General features: G+C 32.4%; 1 protein-coding gene across 1 annotated transcript in view; it reads right to left on the minus strand.

The window, feature by feature from the left end:
• Window positions 1-16,949, minus strand: part of LOC145269281 (WD repeat-containing protein 35-like) — a 143,094-nt gene that overhangs the window by 48,290 nt on the left and 77,855 nt on the right. The window contains exons 17-20 of the mRNA XM_080124963.1: window positions 16,751-16,898; window positions 14,471-14,539; window positions 7,474-7,602; window positions 2,592-2,680 (exon numbers count right to left, since the gene is read on the minus strand). Coding sequence (XP_079981089.1) covers window positions 2,592-2,680; window positions 7,474-7,602; window positions 14,471-14,539; window positions 16,751-16,898 — 435 coding nt within the window. The remainder of the gene's footprint in view (window positions 1-2,591; window positions 2,681-7,473; window positions 7,603-14,470; window positions 14,540-16,750; window positions 16,899-16,949) is intronic.

Genomic DNA, 16,949 nt, shown 5'->3' on the forward strand with positions numbered 1-16,949 from the left:
ACGGATTTTACCAAGATAGGTCTCGTTTTAAAGTTCGACCTTTCAGATGACAAATATCGAAAAATTGGCTAAAACATTAATATCTTCACCTTCAATTGGGAACTTTTCAACAGGGAGGGTTTTTTTCCGCCAATATTTTTTAAAGTCATCCTCTCCTTTCGATTATCTAGCCTTAATTTAAACCTACGTCACTTCCGGTTTGGCGGTGGTCGTAACAGCAAAGACGTCAGGTTTTTTTCCTGTTCTTTTTCTCCTTCGCGGTATGGGTTGGAGCTTGCCTTCCTACTACCACTTTTTTTTTTGCTCAACAGACACATTCAAACACCCAGACAACGCCGGGCTGAAATGCTAATAAAAAAAAAATAGATCATTAGAGTGCCATCAGCTATAATGGAAACCAAAACCAAAACGTATGAAGAATTCTTGGTAAAATTATTTATTACAATAAAAGGAAGTCTATAACAATTAAACAACAGTCACTCATTATCCTATTAATATAAAGACAATACAAACTACTATTTCAATATTCTTACGATATGCTTGCATTTGTTAAACACTAGCTAAACTATTAATCTATAATTTAGTGAGAAATGTGATTTGTTTTGACATGGAGGCATAATGCTTAGTTGTCTGGCCAGTGGTGGTGCACTTGTTCAGTGCAATTGGCTTGGCTTTCATAGCTAATAACAGAAGTTTAAATAATTCAAATTATCAACCCTCATCTCAAAATTTTTTTCAAATAAAGAAATGGTTATTATATTAAAGTATAGAATTATAATAAAATCTTAGAGATTATTTGGATTATTCAGACTACTGTTCTCATCTTGAGTGTCATTCATACAAAGTTTCAACCAATGTAAGCTGCAACGTCTTGCTGAATTTGAGAATTTCAAATAAAACCCTTTGTTCGATCCATGGTGATAGCATGCTTATGTTCCATCAACCACGATCATATAGAAGTCTTAAGTAATTCATAATTGTATACTTTGTATCACCTGCATAGATGATTGAACCTTCAACCTTCAAAAGAGTGTCACTTACAACTAAATTTTACCAAGTACTTTAGATGTTACACCGTCGGTCCTTGCAGACAATACTAGCATGAACTTTGGGAGCCTTGAACCTATTCTTGTTTATAGATGCACAATCTTACTATTTATCATCATAGATCTGTACTTATTACTCTCTCTCTCTCTCTCTCTCTCTTTATATATATATATATATATATATATATATATATATATATATACTAGCAGGGAGACCCAACGTTGCCCGGGATTAAATGATGATCAACAAATATTTCACACTCTTATATTTTTATTGTCATTGAAATCCATAAGATGGCCCGGGGGGGAAGCTTCACATGCCTCCATGCAGTAACTTAGTCCAAAATATATGTTATTCTACATTGCACTCTAGAGAACCTACTGTTTCTTTTATGAAATTATTTTATATAAATTTCTTTCCAGTTAACAAAAAAAAAAAAAGACATTAAGAAATTTACGTGCAGAGTTTGAACTAACAGACCACGTAATGCAAAAAAAAAAAAAAAATAATAATGAATAAAAACACGTAAATTTTCAAGTCTTATAGAATTCTTTGCAGTTAATGAAAAAAAAATAAAGAAATTTATGTGCGGAGTTTGAGTCTACAGACCACATCATGCCCCCCCCCCAAAAAAAACAAAAACATGCTATCAATTTACCCAAAGTAGAATTTTGACGGCATATTGTGCTATCATTGTTGCTAAGTGATAACATGGAAAAATATGATAGATAAATTAAAATAATGGTTTCGATTATCGATTATCAGTAATTATCGGGGGTATTCGAGACAAAACAAAACTAAGATCACTCCCAAACTTATACACTAAAGTTCTGTAGATTTTGAAGAAAATCTGTTCAGCCATTTCAGAGTGTATAAGGAACGAACTCACACACACACATACAGTTGCATTTATATAATTGTAAATATATATATATATATATATATATATATATATATTTCCTTTTTGTTAATGGTGACCTTATCTATGATTTATAATTAATGGTTTTCATACTCAATCTGCTCATCATCGCTCAGCATGTGCACGGTTTCTTGCATCTTGCTCTCCACCAGTTTTTTCTGTCTATAATGTTTACTTAATCCCATAAGAATTGATGATTTTTCTTTTCCCTCCATATGTGGTCAGCTACACCCGACTCTTCAATATCTCCACATATTATGACTTTCTAGTGTTCTTATAACCTTGGTTTTAGTGACAAACATGTCTCATATTTGTATATTTTTTTATCATTTACATAACAAACAAATAAGAAATGGATTAAATAAAGGATTCTGTTTAAAATTTCATGCAGATCTCCAAATTCAACAGAAAGATCCCAAATTCGATAAGATATACCTGAAAAATATCGGAGGTTACATTGACCAAAACATTGTGAAAACAACACTCAAAATGAGAACAGTAGAAAAATAATCCAAATAATATGAATTATCAATCCATATCTCAAAAATTAGGAACATAAAATCAGTTTTTCACATGATGTAAATATTAAAAGCTTTGATGCAAATAATGCCAGGAAGCAACATACCATAACCGAGGATGAGGGTTATCCTCAATAAATTTTTGAGCTTCTTCAACCCCAAATCTTTCAAGTAAATCTCTTGTGTCTCTTAACGCCTGCAAATTAAAGAAAAATAAGACAAATATTAGAATAACCACAAAATCTATAAATCTATGCTAATAACTTAAATTGAAGAAAAATAAAAATATTTATTAGAATAATCACAAAATCTACAAATCTATGCTGATAAATTAAATTGAAGAAAAATAAAAATATTTATTAGAATAACCACAAAATCTACAAATCTATGCTAATAACTTAAATTGAAGAAAAATAAAAATATTTATTAGAATAACCACAAAATCTACAAATCTATGCTGATAAATTAAGCTACTAATCATGTGTGTATACTTGGTGTCCAAACTGCCTTACTTTGCCCAACATTCTCTCCTTAACCTGAAATTAAACAAAAATGTAATGAAATGACAACTCCATCAAATGTCACGATCAAACCAGACAACTACCCAAACAAAACCAATTCACCTCCTTTCTTGAGTTTAGAAGTAACTTAGATAATGTAAAGTCTTACCTCTCAGTAAATTCCCTGGATATCTTAGCATTAAGTGAAACAAGCCTACCCTGCTCAGTTCCCTCTATCTTAACATGACAGGATATCTCCCTCTCTGCCTTAAAGACTCGGATAATATATGCATGAACTTGGAGTATATTTTAAGCACACTCCCCTTAACTAGAGAGCAACGTCTGGAATTGGATGTCCAGACCGTTTTCGACTAGCTTTTTGTCACTGTGTTAGTTACTTATATTTTCTCTACCATTATCTCTCAAGTCAGGACAAGTGATCATGTCTCTGATAGTATAGATGCAGCACTCTTCTTAGTAATGCCCAAATACATGTGGTTGGTAACTTTAATGTTCACCATAAAAAAAAATGACTTGGTTTCTCAGGTTGCACAGATACAGCTGGACGCTGTACTTATAGCTTTTTTATAGTCCATTCCCTCACACAGTCATCTTCCCAACCTACCTCCCAGATAGTGACCACCAGCAAGCTTCACTTCTAGACTTATTCCTCACCACAATACCCGAGGATTGTGTGACTAATGCCCACAGTTCACTTGGAAATGCAGATCACCTAGTGGTACGCATATCAGTAAACATCAGAAAAGATGAGGATCCATTGCTCAAAACAAGAAGGTACTACAAAAGGGCTGACTTGAAGCCATAATAGAACATATCAGAGATGCACCATGGACCAACATCTTCTCTCTTCCTGCTGAACAATGTGCCAATGAGACAAGTGAATGGTCCCAATTAGTTGTCCTTTATGTTCACGTGGCAATCTGTCTTGTTTGGGGATGAAGGCGAGTAAAAAAAAAAAATCAAATAAGCAGTGGACTGTGTTGCTACAAGATTGCTTCCCTGATAACTACAACACGGTCATCTTTAAATCTAATGTCAATAAACATTTGTTATAAACCGTCTTCATTAATCATCAAATTATTTTATTCATTATCCATTATTTTCAATAATTAATCATAATTATTCAACTGACAATCAATTGATCTCAATCATCCTTATCTTCAAGTGGCTTTTAGCCTTGATAAGTGATCATATATAATTAAATAAAAAAAATACATGTTGAAAAATTTGTCTTAAATTTACTTGCCTCAATATGGGAACAAACTTAGACACAAGGTCAAGTTTTAATGTGGGAAAATTTAGCTCCCGAAAACGAACCCTCTGAATTGGGACGAAAATAAAATTTGACTGAGGACAAAAAAGAAAAAAAAATGTAGTATCAGAACAGATACTACACTTTTGTCTTAGTCTTACATTGTTTATTTAAGCTTAATTATAACTGACAGATGAACATCGCTGCGTGGACGCAACAAATGAAATCAACAAAATATGTGCAAAACACAAAAGTATTTACTTACATTTGTTTTATTTATAATATTAGGTGCAAAAACAATATCATTTTCTCACATATGCTACTTATGTATATGACTAGCATTTCAGCCCGGCGTTGCCCGGGTGTTTGGATGTGTATATTGAGCAAAAAAAATGTGGTAGTAGGAAGGCAGGCTCGAACCCGTACTGCGAAGGAGGAAAAGATCGGGGGAAAAATCTGACGTCTACGCTGTTACGACCACTGCCAAACCGGAAGATACATTTTTAAAAATTAAGGCTAGACAATCGAAAAGAGAAGATAACTTTAAAAAATATCGGCGAAAAAAGCGCCCCCTCTGTAGAAAAGTTCCCAGTTGAAGGTGAAAATATTAATGTTTTTAGTCAATTTTTCGATATTTGTCGTCTGAAAGGTTGGACTTTAAAACAATACTGATCTTGGTAAAATCCGTCGCCTCTGTCGAGAGTTTTAAGCAGACATGCAAACATACACACATACATTTATATATTGGTAACTAAAGATGTTCGATCGAAACTGATGAAAAAGCTTGCCCTATATCTGAATACCCTTTCTGTAAAATTTCAAATGTTTAGACCAGAAATTGTCTGAGTAATTTGGTAGAGACTGCAGAGGTCAATTTTTTTAAAACTTTGACCCCTATTATGACCCCTTAACATTTATTGTTTTGGGCTCAAATCAAGTTATTAAGTTAGATCCATGTCCAAGAAAGCTATATCTAAAATTTCAGGTGTTTAAACCCAAAATTGTCAGAGGAGTTTGGTAGAGTTCTCAAAGGTCAAAGTGTTGAAATTTTACCTCTTAACAGCCAAATTTTTGGCCGAAAACTGATCACAAAAATTTTCCCAAATCTCAGTAACCTGTATATGAAATTTCGAGTCTGTAGACTAAAAATTGAGAGTTATTGCGTAGGGAAATATACACAGACACACAGACAGACACACAGACACGTTCACTTTTATAGATATATAAATTTCTGAATTAATTCATTGATATATATAGCCATGTTATATATCATTTTGAAGCGTGTTTTTCGTTACCGTTCTCAATCTCTTAATTTATTTTTTGTAGGCTTTTCAACAGCATGGACAAAATTCAAATTTGCATGATTTTTTGTTCCAATTCAAACTTGGCCAAAAAGCTGACAAAATAGCTCATAATATCAATGACGCATTTGGCCTGGGAACCACTAACAAACGTGTGGCACAACGGTGGTTTAAGAAATTTCGCAATGGTGGTGAGAGCCTCAAAGATGAAGACGGTCGTAGCCGGCTGACCGTGGTGGATAACGAATATTTGAAAGCCTTAATCGAAGCCAATCCTTGCAAAACCACACGAGAAGTTGCTGTTGAACTCAAGGTTGACCACTCAACAGTTGTTCGCCATTTAAAGCAAATAGGGAAGTAAAAAAAAAGTTGGTTAAATGGGTGCCGCATGAATTAAATGATAGAAAAATTGTCGTTTTGAGGTGTCTTCTACGCTCTGTCTGCCCAACTCATTTCTCGAGCGGATTGTGGTGTATGATGAAAGTGGATCCTCTACGAGAACCGGCGATGTTTGGCACAGTGGTTGGATGCCGGAGAAGCTCCACAAAACTTTCCGAAGCACAAAATTACACCAAAAAGAAAGCTATGGTGACTGTTTGGTGGTTTGCGACCAGTCTCATCTATCACATCTTCTTGAATCTGGGTGAAACTATTATGGTGGAGAAGTATTGCCGACAAATTGATGAAATGCACCAGAATCTTCAACGTATGTGCCCAAGATTAGTCAATATGAAGGGACTAATTCTCCTCCGTGACAACGCTCGCCTGCATGTTGCTCAACTGACCCTGCAGAAACTGAACGAATTGGGCTACGAGATTCTGCCTCATCTGCCATATTTAACGGACCTCTTGCCCACTGATTATCACTTTTTCAAGCATATCGACAACTTCCTGCGCAAAAATGCTTCAAAAGCCAAGATGATGCTGAATCGGCATTCAGTGACTGCATATAAATAAACTTGTTTCTCGTTGGCTAAAAATGTGTCAATACTAATGGTTCTTATTTTGATTAATGAAATTTATTATGAAGCAAGTTATGATCTTTTGAAGTTGAACATCAAAGAACGACATTATTTTTGCACATTTGCTACAAAATCTTGTTTCCCTACTTATTTGTCCCTCTTCCCCTTCATCTTATTGATCTTAGGAATATGCTTTTTTATTTCGTGGACAGATAACTGGCAAAGTCGAATGAAGAAATTCTAATATTGATGGAAGGATAATTGTTTATGCAACACAATTGTGTATTTCTATTTACTTTCTTCCCCAATATGTCAGTTATTAATGTGGGGAAAACTAGGCTCTGTAAAAAGGGACACTCTGGTTGGGGATGAAAAATAAAAATTGTCTCAGTTTAGAATTTCTCGTCAAATGACCAAGGACAGAACAGTTGAAGTCTAGTTTTAAAAGAGATACTACATTTTGAAAAATGTATTCATTTTCAAAAATTTTACAAATAATTTCTAAAACAAATTCGGCACAAGGCCATTTAAAAGTATGAGGAGAGAGTAATCTATAGTCATTCTTGTCACTGTACTTTATAATTGTCTAAGCTATTCCTAGCTAGAGTTTTCACTCTCCATAATACCACATTCACTCCAGGGAACGCCCTACTTAAGATTCTCAAATCGATGTTTTTTTAGTTATAGATTACTAAATCGTTTTTAGGCCAAGGATTTTGTTTCTAAGGAATTCTTAGCCCAAGGGGAATAACTCTAGCCTATAAAATAATTTCTCATAAGGTAGATAACTCTTGTCTACAGATAACGTTTCTCTACCATGCGGTTTCAAACTTAAAAGATGACAAGGCAAAATGAAACATAATCAACCAATTTTCTTATAATATGTGGATAGATAGTAAGTCTTTTATGAGAGATAATGTAAGTAAAAATGTCTTTAACATCTGCAACTATACCTTGATTTCAACATCAACTATGAGTCCTTTGTTGGGATTTTCTGGATACAACAGGATGTCATCTAAAAGGACCGTTTTGATCTGTAAATCTGTGAACTGGCAGATGTAGCCTCTGCTTACGATTGGTTCCTAGAAAGAAGAATCAAAGAAGGTGAATCAGCTTCAACGTTTGCAGAGGAAGAAGAAATTGGTTCTCTCACAATACTTCATGTTAGAGAGGGAATCTTGTGCCCTCTACGTACATATACCCGACAAAACTGCTTAGCAACAAAATCTCACCCCTCACTGTTGAGGTCTCTAAATGCCAGAAAGTTTTCTACTCTAATAGTTTCTTCCCTTGAATAGCTAAACTTTTTTGCTGTTTTATGTCATACTAGCTGTACCCTGCCACGCGTTGCTGTGGATCAATTTGATGTAATTGCAAAATCCCCATATTAAGAACGCCACATTAAAAATGGTTTTTGGAATGAATACCACAGTTCTCCCCACGTTAAGACTTTTTGCTTTTTTTTTGTAATAAATTGTTAGTTGAAAGGCACAGAATAGTTACCAAACACCATTCCCATGGTAAGAATGGCTAAAGAAAATAACGGTTTTCTTTGTAGAAACATATCTGTATGCCACCTAAAATTTCTTTAATGAAGGAAAAGCATTCATATTTTTTTTATAAAAATCAACTTCTTGTAAAAAAAAAAGTGTATTTTCACTGATAAAAGTTTTCTGGGAAAAAAAAAGAAAGCTTTAACCTAACAATTTATGGTAAAAAAAAAGAAGCAAAACTCCAACAATCGATTGACGTATAATGTCACAATATTTTTTATTGCAGATTTGCTGTTTAGTTGTACAAATAGCCTACAACCATGTTATCAAAAAAAGGGACTCGTTGGGTCGTCACGGGAATATATCAATAAGTTTGTTTACGTATAATTTATTTTAGATTAACCGCAATGTTTAACAAATAAAAGGATTAAATGTGTTTAATTTTATAATTTATTATTGTTTCATAATTAAACATTTAAAACATTAAACAATACAAATAATACGTTGTTTAACAAATAAAAAAGAAATGAAAAATAAAGTTTTAAAATGATTAAATGTGTTTTATTTTATAATGTAAAATTTTTATTTTATAATGTAAAATGTAAAACATTGAAAATTTTGATTTTACATTTTATATTGTACTCGGATGCATATGATGATGCGTCTCCACAATAATTCAATATTTAACTTCATCTTTCATTATTACTTTTTGAGAACAAAGCCAACATTTTATTTATATTGTTTAATGTTTTTATTTATAAATTATAAAAATAAAACACATTTAATCATTTTAAAACTTTATCTTTCATTATTTCTCTGTTTTATTTGTTAAACAACGTTGTTAATTTTAAAAAAATTTAATCACAGGATTATATTTTCAATAATCACGTAAATATAAACAAACTTTCTGTTTACGATATATGTACACCGGTGTCGACTCAAGGTGTCCCTTTTTTTTTTGATAACAGGGTTGTAAGCTATTTGTAGAACTAAATGGCAAATCTGCCGTTTTTTATATAATTTCATGCTATCTTATTGTTTAATAATAAATTGTTAGCTGAAAGCATGGTATAGTTACAAAACACCCTCCCCTCGCCAATGTAAAAAATAAAAAAGTTATTATTTCAGCATGATATGAAAAATGCATAATAAACTGTACTTTCACCTAACAATTTGTAGTTTTAGTAATAAAAATAAAATTTTGGGTACTTATATATTTTTTGTTACTGTACTGAAATAATAATGTTAATATTTTGAAAGGCATTCGTAACATGGGAAGGATAGTAAAAATAAAAAAAAAAGAGATATTGTGAAAGTTTAATCTAACCAAAAAAAAAAACCCCCCAAAAAAACCTATCAAATGCATAAGCACCAAAACGTGGTTTACAGGAGATATTGTTCCCGGATGCATACGATGGCAGATGGTAACCGTACTATGTTTACATATATTTTTTTTAATATCTAATAAATGTAAAATTATCCAGTTAGGTAGAAAAGTAACTTATCTTGCCTTTGATAACATTTATTTGTTATATATTTGTTTTTTGACAACTTTTTCCAATCTATGTGAACAGTAATACAAACCCAAAAAGGGTTTTCGACATTAAAAATAAAAAAAATAAAAATAGTTGATGGTCTGCTCACTGCATTATCTTTATTAAAAGACACATTCTCTTTATTAAAAGAAGTCAATTTATTTATTTATTATCCCTAAAAATCGTAAAATTTGTTTTTTCTTAAAAAAAAAACAAGTACTTAGCTTATTAAAGTATGTTTTTAGACGAACAAAAAAAGAACTAGTGTTTTCCACATTCTTTTTATTAAAAGAAGTCAATTTATTTATTTATTATCCCTAAAAATCGTAAAATTTAATTTTCTTAAAAAAAAAAATTTTTTAAAAGTACTTGATTGATAAAATATTCGATGGTCTGCATGTACTGCCCTTGTTGCCCCATATTTCCGCCAGGTGTCGTTAGTGGCGTTATCTTTCAAACAAGATGGCGCGTCGCTTTTTCTTCGATGAATCGTCCAATAATATTTGATTTTCTTAAATAAAAAAAAAACTACTTGATCGATTTATGTGATTTTTGGAATATGACATTTTCATGCAGTGACATTATGAAGATTTTTTTCAGATTTTTATAATAAAAAAGATTACTAGTGGACCATTTATAGACTTGCACCCAAAATAGTTAGAAAACACCCTCACCTACTCTGTAAGAATGGTTTTCCAAATAATAACGATATATTTCAGCACGGCACCAAAACTAAATAAAAACGAAATTTTCGTTTTTATTGGTCAATGTTTGTCATTCTAAATAAAATGAAAGACATGTAATCATTTCAAAACTTCATCTTGCAGTTTATTCTTTTTAATTTGTTAAGCACATGATCACATTTTCAATAAGTATGTTATTATATTTTACCCATTTAAAGGTTGTAAAACATGTAAACAAACTTTTGCTCGATACGGGTGACGACTTTTAAGAGTACCTTTTAGTGATTACCTGGTGTGAGGATATATGTACAACTAAACGGCCAATCTGCCCCCAAAAATTCCGGTATTATTTTACTTTAATGCTTGTCTCACGATCGTATATAAGAAAATAATGCTTTGTAGATTTATTTTGGTGTGCTGAAAACGAATCTGCAGACCGTTTCCATTGCAAAAAAAGGTTTTCATGATATGAAAAAATTACTTTTTCGAAAAGTTGGTGGTCACTTTGTGATGTAAATGTAACTTGGAATGAGCACCCAATTTGTGGCCACGTGAGAGAGCGGCATTGTTTGTGTGTTTATTTTTGTTTGATTTCCTTTGCATGGTAATAACCCCTGGACACGGACTATTTTCCATTTCACATCCCTAGCCATCGTTTGCACGAGCATAAACGAAGGCTGGTAAATATGCACTCGTGTACCAAACTGCCTTGTCAAAAAAACCTTATATGCAATAAACACGAAAAAAAATAACTGGTAACTGATTTTAGGGCCATTCTTATGACACTATAGTGCGTCCCCTTGGGTGATTGAGAATTAAAAATTCTCAGTTGTGATTAAAAAAAAATATTTAAAATGACATAACAGATTAAATGGTAGTGGTGGTCAGGAATTGGGTGCTCATGTTAAGTTAAATTTACATGGAAAAGTGATCACTAAGTTTTCGGAAAAGTAAACTCCTCATATCATGTAAAGTATTTTTTGCGACGGAAATAGTTTACAGTTTTGTTTTCAGCACACTGAAATCTAAAAAAAAATGTTTTGTTATATACGAACTTGGGGGGAGAAAAGTTTGCATGTAAAACTGAAAATTAAGTTGATAGAAAAAAAATGGATGCTATTTTTTTCAGAAAAAACTAAACAATCAAAACGTTATAAAAGTTAAGATGGACAAATGAATCTAAAAGTAAAAAATAGGAAATGTTTTTTGTACTTAACGATTAAACAGATATTGAAATATTGTAAATCGGAAGTCATCAACTCATGGATAAAAATAGTTCCGCATTTACTAACAATATTTTTATTTTATTTAATAATAATTTCTGTGTTTTAACGATTTAAAAAAAAAGTGTATTATAGTCAGAATCGTTATGTTTTGTCATTTCAAAATGATAAACTGGAAGTATATTCGCTAATCGGCTCGGATGAAATCTGAAATTTTCCCCGACGTATAAAAGTTTTTTTTTTAATAAGGTAATATTTACTTTTTAATATTTAAAAACACAGTTAGATGATAAAGATTCACTGTTATAAAATTTCACAGAAAACGGGATTGTAAATTTCCAGTTTATCGATTTTGAATAAACCAGACGTTCCATTTTTATGTATAGATTAAGTAGTTTTTTGCATTTTTATATCCATTTTGAACAAAACGCTTGTGAATCTATGAAAATCCAACTATTTTTACATTCTTGTCCTTTTCTCATTTTTTCATATCTTCTGATATTACCATGGAGAATGCATTAAAGTCGGGGTGCAATCAATAAAGACGTTTGAATTCATTATCATCATCCATTTGTCTTATTCATGTTTTCTGACAGCCTGCAATCTCCAAGCTAAAGAAGTCTTGAAGATTGATTATGTTCAACTTCTATTATCAACTAGCCTGGGTGTCCAGCGTTGCCCGGGTGTTTGGAGGTGTGTGTTGAGCAAAAAAAAAAAAAAGTGGTAGTAGGCAAACAGGAACCTGTACTGCGAAGGAGAAAAAGAATGTGAAAAAAAAGGTGAAATCTTTGCCATTGCATCCATCACCAAACTGGAAGTGGCGAAGGTTTAAATTAAGGCTAGTCAATTGAAAAGAGGAGATGACTTTCGAAATAATCAGAAAAAAAAGCGACCCCTCCTTGTAGAAAAGTGCCCAGTTGAGGGTGAAGGAATTAATGTTTTTAACTAATTTTTTGATATTTGTCGTCCGAAGGGACGAGCTTCAAAGCGATACCAATCTAGTGAAAATCTGTCAAAAGTTTTAGCAAGACACACATACATAGCCTACATTTAAACAGACAGGCGAGATTTATATTATAGAAGCTGATTTGCATCCCAATCTCCTTTGGCCATTCAACTTTCCTCCATCTCAAGAGTTCTGCTTTTGTTTTTTCAAGAGTCTCTTCTTTCACATGAAACTAATTGATCACCAGGAGTTCATTAAAATCTATATTCAGTCCAGCCAACAGAATATCAGAATTGATATACCAGGTCCCATCTGACATGACATTATACAGGCTGTCCAAAAAGTCACTGAAGGGTTGAAAATCTTTGTCATTTTACCATTAATAATTATTTTTTTGCTCTAGTTCAGATATTTTACAAATAATATTTTGGAAATTAATTATGGATAAATATAGCATTGAACAACGTATGCAAGTTGTGAAATTGTTTTACCAAAATCAGGGATCAATTATTTTGACTCGAAGAGCTTATCGACGGCATTTTCATATAAGAGATAGCCGATTTTTTCTTGTGGGGATATCTTAAAAAAGAGTATGTTAACAAATCTCAAACTCTGCAAAAATTGAAGGAAAACATCAGGAATGAAATATGGGAGTTAAATCGCAATCCAGAGATTCCGCAATTTGTGATGCCATCTATCATGTTTTGGAAAGAGCACAAATATGTGAAGCTAAAAACGAGCAACATTTAAAAGACATTTTTTTTCATAAATAAAAATTGTTTGAATTTTTTTTTTTTTTTTTTTTTTTTTACATGGGTGTCACCACTTATCAAGGCTCAGAGGCCACTCGAGGATAAGGGTTAATAGGTATACATTAGTCATTGTGATTTTAGCATAGTAAACAGTGGGAATTTTGTAACTTGGATTACTTAGGGGGACGATTCAATTAGAACTTGTTCACATTGGACTTTTTCTTTTCTTTTTTTTTTATAGGTATCAACACATTATCAAGGCCAAGAGGCCACTCAAGGATAAGGGTTAAAGAGTGTACAGTAGAAATTGGACAATATAATAATCATTAGTAATGAAAATTTGTTAAATTTGATAACTTATATGGAACGGCTCATCAAGAACTTATTTACGTTAGACTTGAACACAACCATATTGTAGTCAGCCGGAAAGCAGAAAAACGAAGACAATTCCACAGGCGTGCAGTTCTAATAAAAAAGCTTTGTTCATGGAATCTACGTTTAGGTTTAGGCACAGATAAAGAGTGGGGGGAATTATTGATAGTGTTTACAGCTAGACGAGTGTTTCTTGTGAAAGTTTTGCGAGGGGGGACCATAGATTGAAGCTCAGTCGAACACTTTCCATGAAAATAACGATACATCAGAGACAAACTCGCAACATCTCTTCTGTGAGATAGAGGTTGCAAGGAAGAGAAAAGGACATCTCCTACGAGGCTACAAAGTCTATTTTGAACTCTATCAAGGCAGGACAATTTTGCATTTTTTAAATTTTCCTATGTCTTAGTCAGATTGTGTTAAAATTACAGAAAAAATATCATCAAAAATAAAGAATCTATTTCAGTTCAAAACCCTTCAGTGACTTTTTGGATAACCTGTACATCTTATTTATCTACTTCTCTGTTATTATGCTGAAGACAGACAAGTCAGGACTGAGTGGAGTCCTAGCACTTAACCCTATATAGCACCATGCACCTAACACAACGACTATATAAAATATATATATATTCAATACTATAACAAAAGAAACAAAATTACAGTATCGTTTATAGGAAAGATATACCCAAACACATAGTCAGTAAAAGCTAGGATATATAATATTCATTAGCCTTACAATATAAATAAAATAAAATAAATATTGGTAACTGATTTTAGGGCCATTCTTATGACACTATAGTGCGTCCCCTTGGGTGATTGAGAATTAAAAATTCTCAGTTGTGATTAAAAAAAATATTTAAAATGAAATAACAGATTAAATGGTAGAAACACAATCACTATCTGAGTTTCTATTTGATGATAATAATAAACAAAAAAGATTATTTACCTCAGGATCAAGTCCTCGAATTATATACATTCTATCCTTCTCCATCATTGCAAATAGATCAGGATTATCCTGAAATGAAAATAATTGAAAAGTATATATTAAAAAACAGTTCACCTTAAAACAAAATTAATAAGTTCTTTGTTTTCATATTAACAAAATCATTACAAAAATATTTCTGTCTCCCATTATCTATGTATTATGAATAAAGATATGGTATCTGTCTAAAATCCAAACTATACTGAAACAGTGCTTGCCTATATATAAATAATATTTGTCCTGCATCAGATGATTCCAATATGTTCTCCAGATTTCATTACTGATTCTCTTCTAAAATGCTGATTCTGAAACAATTTCTGACTCTGATTCAACGTCACTTTAAAAAATAGAATTTTATTATTTGGGGAAAACATTCTGATCTATTTTGCAATCTAAATATAATTTTCTTTTTAATTTGAAAAGCTTCTGAAATGTTTTCCTCTCTATGTATTATATCCAAAGTTTTGATAAAATCATTGTATGATTTTTATTTATCCACACACAATATTTTTATCTGTACCATTTTTACTGGACAATTTTTTCCAAATGTGTTATTGTGATCTAGAGATTTAAGTTTTATGATAATTTAAAGTCAAATATCATTTTATAATTAGAAGCAGTAATAAAAATTTAAAAAGACAAAATTAAACGAATCATTTTTGAGAATCTGAGCATAAACAATTTTTTTTTTTTCAATTCCTGATTCTGATTAAATGTCCCACCACTACTCCTGAGCACCCTTAGGCAAGATGTTCTCTCTATCACACAGGGATGTTTGGGGTGCTCAGGAAGTAGTTAGTACCTTTGGTAAGAGAGCTTGCCATGTTCTTTTTCAGGACAGCTCATCTAACACTCAGCTCTCACCTGTGGCTCCCCGTAACTGTTGCATGCAACAGTGGCCACACCCTGGGTACTAGCTTTGGCAAGCTTGCTAAACCAGGTGAGGGTAGCCAATGGGCCTCAAACCCTCAGTGAGTTAGAATCAAGCTGCGTTAGCCCTATTATATGTGAAGCCTGACCTCGGCAAAACAAGCAGAAGAGTTCACCTGAAGATCCAACCATTGTGAAGGTAGCAAGTGTCATTGGAGCGCTTTGAGCAAGATGTGGCACCCAAAGAAGTCCTGGTCATCCACTGTAGCCTGGCAGTCTCCTGTCGTAATGGTTCTCCGTGCCACTATATCAAGACTTGCCAGGCCGAGAGAGTGGGATTACCCTTGTGCACTGGTCTTCTCACTATAAAATCTTCACGCACAGGTCAGTTTTGCGAATCATTACCAATTTGTCTGGTTGGGGCTGCAAAGACACCTCCGTATTCATAGATGAGATGTAAAACGAAAATATAGGCATGTCTTTATTGGTGTTATAGAACCATGTCTTTATTGGTGTTATAGAACCATGTCCTTATTGATATTATAGAACCATGTCTTTATTGATGTTATAGAACCATGTCTTTATTGATGTTATAGAACCATGTCTTTATTGATGTTATAGAACCATGTCTTTATTGGTGTTATAGAACCATGTCTTTATTGGTGTTATAGAACCATGTCCTTATTGATATTATAGAACCATGTCTTCATTGATATTATAGAACCATGTCTTTATTGATATTATAGAACCATGTCTTTATTGGTGTTATAGAACCATGTCTTTATTGGTGTTATAGAACCATGTCTTTATTGATATTATAGAACCATGTCTTTATTGATATTATAGAACCATGTCTTTATTGGTGTTATAGAACCATGTCTTTATTGGTGTTATAGAACCATGTCTTTATTGGTGTTATAGAACCATGTCTTTATTGATATTATAGAACCATGTCTTTATTGATATTGTAGAACCATGTCTTCATTGATATTATAGAACCATATCTGTATGGGTGTTATAGAACCATGCCTTTATTGGTGTTATAGAACCATGTCTTTATTGATGTTATAGAACCATACCTATATGGATGTTATAGAACCATGTCTTTATTGGTGTTATAGAACCATATCTACATGGATGTTCTAAAACCATGTCTTTATTGGTATTATAAAATCCTGTCTTTATTAAGGTTATAAAACTATAAAATTCTCATATACATGAAAGTGAAAATAAAATGAACTATGGCAATAAATAATAATTATTAAAATATGCAAATGTTATAAAAAAATATAAAAGAAAATGAGTGTTTTATCATAGTATAATATCATAATACTAACTTAATAACGGAGCAACAATAACAACATTTCTACTCACACTGGCCCATTTAATGTTCCAGACATCTTTGCGTTCAAACTTGAGTCGTTCACCAACAAAGTCTTTGTCTGACATTGTTCCACCTGTATTCCGGTTCTCCAACTGGTAGAATGTCAACACACCAAAGTTATCAACTAAGGCGAGAATTCTAAAAGGATTGAAAAAAAAAATATGCTCATTAAATTTGTATTATTAGTCA

Source organism: Euprymna scolopes, chromosome 45 (genome assembly GCF_053919585.1).
Source record: "Euprymna scolopes isolate OS-2025 chromosome 45, ASM5391958v1, whole genome shotgun sequence".
Lineage (NCBI taxonomy): Eukaryota > Metazoa > Mollusca > Cephalopoda > Sepiida > Sepiolidae > Euprymna > Euprymna scolopes.